The 10,075-nt window shown below is 34.7% G+C and overlaps 1 protein-coding gene across 1 annotated transcript; it reads right to left on the bottom strand.

Annotated features, from left to right (window-relative positions):
• Positions 1-5,040: 5,040 nt before the first annotated feature.
• On the bottom strand, positions 5,041-8,330 carry LOC129950699 (phospholipase A1 2-like). Its single transcript, XM_056062621.1, has 3 exons — positions 8,216-8,330; positions 5,901-6,120; positions 5,041-5,836 (listed from the first exon to the last, which is right to left on the bottom strand). Exons 1-3 carry the CDS (start codon positions 8,328-8,330, stop codon positions 5,050-5,052), a joined length of 1,122 nt encoding a protein of 373 aa, XP_055918596.1. The 3' UTR covers positions 5,041-5,049.
• Positions 8,331-10,075: the final 1,745 nt, after the last annotated feature.

The raw sequence follows: 10,075 nt of genomic DNA, 5'->3' as shown, positions 1-10,075 counted from the left end.
ATTAAATCTTGAGAAAAGTTTAAATGATTCATGACATCATGTAACATTTTGTCGACTGAGAAAAGAATATGAATTTTTAAAGAGATTTCTTTATCGCCAGCATATTTTATCTGTAGAACCCAAAATTAAGAGGAATCCAAAGGCTTTTTGGACTTTTCTGAATACAAAAAGGAAATCGCTCCTCTATCCTCTATCTATGAAATACAATGATGTTCTGAGCAGCGATTTAAAAAATATTTGTAACACGTTTGCGAACTTTTTTCAATCTAACTACGTTGCTGAGCCAGAATCTGCTTTTGAACCAATTCGTGATGTCTCGTCTGTAAATTTGGGAAATCTTTATGTCTCTAAAAATGATATTTTATCTGAACTATCATCTCTTGATGGCTCTCCTATTCTTCCACCTGATAACATTCCAGCTGTTTTTGTTAAAAATTGTAGATATAATCTAGTAATCCCGTTTCATATTATCTTTAATCTTTCGCTGTCTACAGGTGTATTTTTGGATTGCTGGAAGTACTCATTTGTCACCCCAATTCATAAGTCTGGTTCTAAGCAAAATATTGAAAATTATAGGCCAATTGCGAAACTACAATTGGTCCCTAAAGTCTTCGAAGCTATAGTCAAGCAAAAACTCTATTCTGTCACACGGTCTCTTATATCCGAAGATCAACATGGGTTTGTAAGTGGTAGGTCTACGGTAACAAATTTGGCAATTTTTACCAACTTCTGTCTTCACAGTATGGAACGACGCTTTCAAGTGGATGCTATCTACACAGACTTTACTAAGGCCTTTGATCGTGTTCAGTTTCATGTTTTAGAGCGTAAATTATTGGGCTTGGGTTTCCACGCTACTTTACTGAGTTGGGTAATGAGTTACTTAAAAAACCGTAAGCAATATGTGAAATTAGGTTCGCATTTTTCGAAAACGATTTTCAATCATTCGGGTGTTCCACAAGGAAGCCATCTAGGTCCTCTTTTGTTTTTTTTATTTATCAATGATTTGCCAAATTTTATTTTAAATTCAAGTGGATTACTTTTTGCGGATGATTTTAAGATTTTTAGACAAATTAAAACTGTGTCTGATTGTACTCAACTTCAACTTGATATTGACAGGCTCACAAATTGGTATGATATAAATTGCTTGTATTTAAATATTCGTAAATGTTCGGTGATGTCATTTACTCGAGCTAGAAATCCAATTTTGTTTGCATATAACATCTCTCAGAGTGATCTTAATCGCGTTACGGTGCAAAAGGATTTGGGGGTTATTTTTAACTCTCAGTTGAGTTTCGCCTTGCATATGGACTTTTTGATCTCAAAATCGAATGCTATGCTTGGTTTTATATTTAGAAATTCTAAGGAATTTAGCGACCCTTACACGTTAAAGACTCTGTTCGTATCCTTAGTTCGGTCTAATCTTGAATATTGCTGTACAATATGGTCACCCTATTACAAAAAAAGGATCATTACGGCTGGAACGTATTCAAAAAAGATTTACAAAATTTGCTTTGCGTAGAACTTACTTGCATTCTATATGCCTAGCTATAATATAAGATGCCAATTAATTCAATTAAAGCCACTCCAAAACAGACGAGATTATTATTTCGCAATGTTTGCCAGGGACATTCTGTGTAACCAGAGTTTCTTTCGACCTAGAGAAAACGCCTTCTTTTATATCCCAAGACACAATAAATTACTGTTTGAATAATCCTATATGCAATGCTTCTTCCTGTTTCAATCAATTTGAGGATTTATTAGATTTCCATTTAAGTCGAAATGAATGTAAGACTCTACTGGTAAATAATATATAATTAATTAGATTTAAGTTTAGCTTATAAGATATTCTATGAAAGTCAAATGTACTTGTTAGAGTTAAATAAATAAATAAATAAATCTAACTTCAGGAGAGGAGCGTTGAGAAAGCATTCGATACAGTTTAGAATGATGGTTTATTACATAAACTATTGAAACTTAGCTTTTCAGTGTATTTAGTTTAAATGATCCAATTATTTTAACTAAAAAGACATTTCAAAGTTTCAGCCAATACTTGGTACTTGCACGTCTATGTACAATATTGTAGCGGGTGTCCCTCAGGGATCGGGGCGAGAACTTATCTTGTTCACTATTTTTCCTATACGACTCCCCATGTCAAAAAAGCTGTTTTTTGCTGACAACGACGGTAGCATCCTTTCGCCGGATTGAGTTGGTTTCACCATTGAAACTTACTTGCAATCTATTAAATGTTATACAAGTATGTGTCTTCAATAAGTAATAAAATAACTTGCACGTCTATGTACAATATTGTAGCGGGTGTCCCTCAGGGATCGGGGCGAGAACTTATCTTGTTCACTATTTTTCCTATACGACTCCCCATGTCAAAAAAGCTGTTTTTTGCTGACAACGACGGTAGCATCCTTTCGCCGGATTGAGTTGGTTTCACCATTGAAACTTACTTGCAATCTATTAAATGTTATACAAGTATGTGTCTTCAATAAGTTCACGATTAAGTTTAGGAAGCTTGAAGCTACGATAACACTGATATTTTAAAAGTTCTCTAAACTACAGAAATTTCTAAATAATGTTATTTCAACGATCTCTAATTTCAATATTACGGTTTGAGCATCAGCGTTAGCACTAAAATTACCTTACATTTCAAACTCAACAGTCAAACCAAAAAGCAAATACATAAAGAAGAAAAGAATCGAAGAGTTACTAAAGCAGCTAAGAACATTTGAAGACGCCACTGCCAAAAAACGGAGCGGTTTTAATAAATCAAAAAAACTGAAAAAAATGTGTCACCTCGAAAATTTTACAAATACAAAATGATTTAATCTTCAAAACTATTTCGTGCAACGAAGAATGACATTTTCAACATTTGGTAAAATTTTGAGAAAAATCTAACTGACAGTTTTTTTATAAAAAATAAAAAACCTAAAAAAAAACATTTCGCAAATCTGGTAAAAATTGAATTTCGACTCAAATATTTTTTTTTTTAAGAATTTGAGATTATGGCTTCTAACTTATTTAATCTTATAAGAAATATTGTTTTCAACATTCGGTAAAGTTTTGAAAGAACTCGAATTGAAAGTTAAAAAAAATAATAAAAGTTGGTAAAAATTGATTTTCGACTCAAATATCTTTTCAAAACTTTGCGATATTGGTTTTAAACTACTTTTATTTTTTAAAATATATTGTTTTTATCATTCAGTAATTGACAGTTTTCTTAAAAAAAATAAAAAGCTAAATAAAAACAATACTAAAACTTGGTAAATATTTACTTTCTACTCAAATAGCTTTTCAAAAATTAAAAATAATGTCTTCAAGTTTTTTTATTTCACAGAAAATATTTTTTTTGATATTTAATAGTTTTTTTTATAAAAATTCAACAGTCCGTTTTTTCATAAAATATAAAATCAACAAAAAGTAGTACGCAAATTTGGTAAAAATTGATATTCGTTTCTTGACATCTCTCAAACTAATTTCATTCATCCAATTTGTACAAAATTAATAAATGCTGCTTAAGGGGGTATTCTGGTCTAGAAATTAAAAAAAATCGATTTTTTTTTCTTTTCATATTTTCATAGTTTAACTATTTAAGAATATGTCTACTAGAGGATTTTCCCAAATTCAAATTATTTTCGGAGAAATAAGTATTTTGCTGAGCAGCCATCCAAATCGGTTGGGCTGCAACTAATAGAACAAAAGACATAATGGGGTACTTTAAACGCGTTTTTCTCAGAACTGTCTTTTTGAATCTGATACCCACGATTTCTCAGGTTCTGCCGAACCGATTTACTTGACATTTTAAGAAAGTCTTCTTTAGGGACTTGTCTACGTCCGGAACTACGGCCATCCCCAAATTTTTGTTTTTACTATTTTTAACAAATCTAAGAATGTTCAAAAAAATGGTAAATTTTTTGTATTTTTCTTTAGGCAGCCGCCATTTTGTAAAAAAAAATGTTTGTAACTTTTCCGTAGTTCCAGACATTGCGACATTATTGTAGATTAATAATCTTTTTTAGTTTTTGATTTCAGATTTCTAGGAGAGTTAAAATCGTGGGTATGGTCACGCACCAAATTTTTGAGACGCACTACTCTATCAGTTGATAACTAACGGAATTTTTATTTTTTTTTACTTTTTTATTTTTTTTTGTATGCTTCTAATGTGAATAAATAATGTATAAAAAAATTGATGGTAAAATTGTAGCTTGCTTTTTTCTACAGCACTTCAAAAATTACATAAAATTCATGTCTCTAGACCAGAATACCCCCTTAAATTGGTAAAAATTTGTTTTCGACAAAAAATCTATTTAACAAAACCAGATTTTCAAGCTAAACTATTTCTTTATATGAAAAATATTATTAATAATTTTAATGTTTTTAAAGAATAATTCAACTTACAACTTTTTTCGCCCAACACGAAAACATACAAAGTTTTAAGCAAGACAAATCGACAGACGAGATGAGAAGTTATCAGTGTGGGTCCCATCTCAGCTTCTTTTTGATTATTAAATTATTTATTTATTTATTTATAATATTCTTATTTAAAATTTGCATCTATTGTTGAAGTATTTTGATAATCACTGTAAAAGCCTGGTTTGATGAATCACTAAAATAGTATTTCTCAGAGCTTTATGCTATGCGGTTGGAAAGATAACATACACAAATAATCAAACTACTGTACTTGTCAGGAAAGCTATTCCCAAAAGACTTCAAAATCGAATCTAATACCTGCCGATTGGTTTGTCAGCTAGAAAAGTGATACCACAGTCCGTCGTTTGGATACAGAAGTACGCAAAGTTACGATTTGATACTTTAATTCAATACAATATGAGTGAACAAGTTAATAGATTTGTCGGAAAGAATGTTCGACGGAGGGAAAAGTTTACAGAGTTATCGGAATCACTTGACCAACTGACAACGATGTTGTTAAAATGTGGAAGCAATGGTTCGATTGGGCTTTTATTAGCCTTCTAACCAAATGAGGACAAAAATCAGTCTGTATCAAAAGGCCAACATAAATAAAAGACGTTTGAATAAATTATTTCAACTTTGACTGAGGTTTTTTATTTCTTTCATTTTGTTTAGATAAATTCCATCCCCTCTTGCATACGGTGACGCGCTATTTGTTTCTAAATAATAGATCCCTTTGGTCTTCTGCGAATTCCTTGGATCACCCATTTTAATTATTGTTTCATATCGATCACATTTGCCTTCCTCGACTTGCTCTAGCGAATCACATTTGACCGAATGGAATTGATTTCCTTTAGGTGAACTCAAGGCTTCGGTAAAATAGAATACAGCTCTTATATGAGAACACATGTCACCTCGGTCTTCACATCCAGGTTGATTTTTACCTCCATTTGGATAGAAAGTTGTATGACCAATTGGCTGATAGAAGCCCCATCCTCCACCATTTGTTTGAATCGATTCCACATACTCAGCATCGGTGTGAGCCAATCGACTTGTCGGGTCATTGTATTCGAACTCCGGCAGAGCAGGATCCAAAGCTATGATACTGTGAATTTTTCCACGTTGGACATTTTTTCCAGCAAAGCCAGATACGTGTGCTCCCATACTGCTCCCGTACAAAGTCAAGGTATCAAATCGCAGCTTGGCATTGTCGTGCAGCCAATCGATGAATTGAGCTACTTCCTTGCCAGCTGTCGAGCATAGTTCTTTGGAAATTGTGTAGTTTTCGAAATTGCTGTATACTTTCCAATCGACCGATATGAAATTCAGATTTATAGTTGGATCACTTTCAAATAGAGCATTCTTTATGCCAATAGCAACTCCAGCCAAGTAGCTATCTTTCCAGCCATGAATAGCAATTCTGAAAAAATAAGCAGTTTTTTGAAAAATATTGAGATAAGTAGACAAACTTTTCTCCTTCTTACTGAGTGGGGTGACGGAAATCGAAGGGTGATTTGACTAATGTTTCCTTATCATTGATATCGATCTCAACGGGTTCATTTAAATTAGATCGAGTATACAGATAGAAATGAATTCTGTCCGGTTCTGCAGAACTTAGTCCTTTGCTTTTCATCCAATCGAGGGGGTCATCTTTAGGGCTAAGCTGTAGTTGCTTCCCGTCAAAGTTAGCAGGCAAGGCATGTACTGGAATGTTTTGATATTTTTATTAATTTTCAACAATCATTAAAAAGGCTATACAAACAATTACTTTTTGTTATAATTAAAAATAATGCCACGAAAATATTAATCCACTTCATCATGTCTTCTGGTTTGCTTCTTGAATAAAACTTTATGCTATGCCAAAAATGCTTCTGACTTTCCTTTTATACTTAAAGTAGAAGCCAAATGAAACCACATAAAACTTATTTGATTCCGATAAAATTTGAATAGCTTATCTGATTCGGTTAACTGTCTACACGGCAAACAATAAATTATTAATATTTTTGTTAAGTTAATTTAAATAATAAACCTTTATCTGTAATTTTGAATTTTATTTGCACATTGAGAATTTTGAGGAGAGTCGGTAAGGTATTTATGTTGGTATTTACAATGTTTGTATTATTTTGTTATTATTGTTGTGTATTTTAAAAACATCTTTGCAAAATTGGAGGTATAAAGTTTTATAATACAATACAATAAAATACCAAAATTAGTTTTGAAGTGCAATAAACTCACTTTTTTGTTTTGATTGATAGAATTTGACATACCCCCTAAAACTTATAGACAACGTTTTGGAGACGAAGTTTAAGGTGAGATATGTTCAAATTGATACTAAAAAAAGGAGGCCCTCTAAACTGCATCAACTATTGCAAAACCAGTCTTCTTTACATCGCATATTACATCTTCTATGCGTGAACGTGTAAATCCGATCGACAACAACCTGATGAATCACAAACACGCTTCAGCTTCGGCTTCATCTGACGTTTACGAGTTCAGCCATATTAATTCAATGCATGCTATCACAATGGAACTTCGACATCACGTTTCTTTTGACAATCGTAAGGAAAAGAACGTAATGTAACGTTATGTTACTCCAAACGGAAGCTCTAGTTCAATTATCTGAACATTTGCTTTGTCGGACAGGACATAGAAATGTCATTCAAAGCAACCTCGAAGCAGGCCCACCGCAACGCAGACGAAGCCGAAGCTGAAGCGTGTTTGTGATCCTGCCATGATAGGTTCTTATCAGTGTTGCTTTAGACCAGAAAAGTCCACATTCGATCAAATTGACACCCACTATTTCGTCATCGATTTCAAGGCCGCATGTGACAGAATCTACAGGGACGAACTGTATAGAGCCTTGTCTTATTTTGGCATCCCTGCCAAACTCGTCCGTTTTTGCAAAGTAACCATGGAGAATTCGCATTGCTCCATTAAGGTTGAAAACACCTTAACCGAACATTTCAATGTCAAAGAATGCTTTAAACAAGGTGATGAGGTGTCATACGATTTTCTTAACATAGTATTTGAAGGAATAGTACAGAGCTGCCCACGTCAACACTAGAGGCACTATCTTTCAAAAGTCTATCCAATTTCTCTCATGTGCTAATAAAATTTGTATTTTTTTAACTTCTGGAGGAATGGTTTACGCACCATAGGCGGGTTCAGTCGTTTCTTGAACAGGCTCCTCTCGTTTTTCCGTTATTAAGATCCGTTTCAGATACGAACTTATTCGTGCCTAATTTTGGCTCAAATCACCGTATTGACAGGAGGGGCTTATTATTTTTCCAATTTATGCAGGTAGGCGCTGAAGTATCCGTGACCGCTTAGGAACTGAGTGACGTAATAGTTCACTTCGCCATGTTTTCGTTTACTCCATATGCTCACGTCTCGGATTAGCCTCGCAGTCCATCGCCTTCTGCTTTCAGACTCCCACCGTTCCAGTCCCTTCTGTTGTGTAATTGCTTCTGCTTTCGCCACCGCCAGCCGCACCGGCTCCAATTTCTGCTTTCTTTTCCTGTTCGTACTTTCATTGTGCTGCAAGGAGATCTATTAGTCTCACGCTAGCGATTATCAGAACATCTGGCTCTGACACTGTGTTTTACGCGCTGGCTATTCGTAGGGCCCCTCATCTCTGTACCGATTCCATCTGTTTCCGGTACTTTTCCAGCTTCAGTGCGTCAGCCCAAATCTCGCTTTCGTAAGGAAGAATAGAGTGCGCTGTTGTTATAAGAAGTTTTCTTTTACTTGCGGTTGGTCCACCTATATTTGCCCTAAGTTTAGACAGTGATGCTGTTACTTTCGATGCCATTCCGCGGCCGGCTAGGTTTTTTCTGCGCACTTTCGGTGCCTCTTGGTGTAATTACCGCGGTGACATCATCTGCGTTTCCAACCAGGAAAGTATCCTCGGTCATTTCCATTCAAAAGATTTCATCATAAGAAATGTTCCAGAGGCCTTGTCCGAGAATGGATCCCTGTGCTGCTCCTGCTGTCATATCCTTGCTTCTTGGTCCTTCTGTTGTTTGATAGATGAGTTCGCATTCCTTAAGGAATTCTTTTGTCATATTTAAAAGATACTCCGGAATTTCAAACTTTCTTTGCAGTGCGGTTAGTATATCTGTCCATCTGACCGAATAAAAGGCGTTACGGAAGTCTAGTGTTGCCAGACGTACTATTTTTCTGGTGAAGTGGTTCCCCTCTGGGTGATTTCAGCGATTCTTATTACTTCTTCTATAGCTCCTATTGTGGAGTGACCTTTTCTAAAACCATACTATTTTTGAGACAAGCCTCCTCTTCCTTTTATTACGGCTATAAGGCGTGGTTGCAGTAGTTTCTCGAACAGCTTTCCTGTTGTATCCAGCATGCATAAAGGCCTGTATGCGAATTGAGAATCTGGACAGCATTTGTTTTTGCTTAACAGTACAAGTCGTTGCTTTTTTCACCATTTGGGGAAAGTCCCTTCAGAGAAGCAATTATTGTACATTTGATAAGTACTTGTGGTCAGAGCGGGCGATTTGATTGAGTGCTTCTACTGGTAGCCCATCTAGTCTAGGAGCCTTTTTATATTGCTGGGCATTTGTAGGGATCGTCAATTCTTGATGACTTTGTGAGTATAGAAATAGAGGCTGCTAAAATGGGTTTAGCGGTTAATGAGGGTAAAACAAAGTATACATGCTGTCATCAAGAAAGAACCTACAACACCGACGCAACGTCTTGTTCAAAACGTCACCATTTTTTGTTTGCAGCTGGCTAGTCACATACAAAAAACTTGCCTTTCCTTCAAGTCCCCTATGTCGCCTGCCCAAAGTTAACTTATTCTATCTCACAAATTAAGTAACTTATAGCTAAGGATGAGGCTGGTTAATGTCAGAGATTTGTATATGGAGTTTAAGGTAATATGTGTTCAAATTAATATCGAAAATGTTTTTGTTTAAATTGACATTCCGTAGCAAGGGAGTTATGGGTTCATTTGAGCTCTACTCTTTTTTTTATAAAGCCAAGTGTTAAGATGATTTAAGGTATTTTATCGTCTAAATCGATCATGAAATTGAGCTCCTGGTCACCTAAAATATCGCTAATATTTTTAAGAGACAGTATTGATTGATTATGGTAAAATTATTGGCGAATGAGTTCTTTTGACACCAGACTTAGAAACTATCGAGGTTCAGTTAAATAGTAATGTTAGAATCATGCATTGACGTTATGGTCTTAAAAGCCTTCGAGTAGTTAGAGTAAAGTGAGATATGAGTATATTGCCTAATCATTTTATTTTTATATTGTTGTAGGTGAGGATAAAAAGTAGAGGAGCTAAGTGGCTACCTTGGGGTATGCCAGAGGTAAGAAGAATTCTATTTCAATAAAGGCTGTTTGAATCCAAAATTAGAAAGCATAGAAACCTTCTAAAGTCGAAAGAAATAACATCAACTTGTTTTTATTTTTTGGGCCGAAAACTTAACGGACACAAATTCCAAAATGTTAGTTGTTTTAAGCTAAAAATCATAATGTCTAATTGCGATGCGAGATTTGTAATGCAAACTTTAAACACCGTCCAAAATGTTTTCACAAATATTTTGAATGTACGACAGTTTGGCTAAAGATAATAGCACCTTTGAGAAGTTTCTCATACTTGTGGAGATTCCACTTGAACTAGAGATAGATT

Source organism: Eupeodes corollae, chromosome 3 (genome assembly GCF_945859685.1).
Source record: "Eupeodes corollae chromosome 3, idEupCoro1.1, whole genome shotgun sequence".
NCBI lineage: Eukaryota > Metazoa > Arthropoda > Insecta > Diptera > Syrphidae > Eupeodes > Eupeodes corollae.
This window is presented reverse-complemented; position numbering and strand designations above follow the sequence as displayed.

Excerpts from the sequence above, each read along its gene's own strand:
- LOC129950699 (XM_056062621.1), bottom strand. The coding sequence starts at position 8,330 with ATGACCGAGGATACTTTCCTGGTTGGAAACGCAGATGATGTCACCGCG. Across the intron at positions 6,121-8,215 it reads GCCGCGGAATGGCATCGAAA|TACATGCCTTGCCTGCTAAC; the intron begins GTAACAGCATCA and ends AAAACATTCCAG. Across the intron at positions 5,837-5,900 it reads GATTTCCGTCACCCCACTCA|AATTGCTATTCATGGCTGGA; the intron begins GTAAGAAGGAGA and ends TTATTTTTTCAG.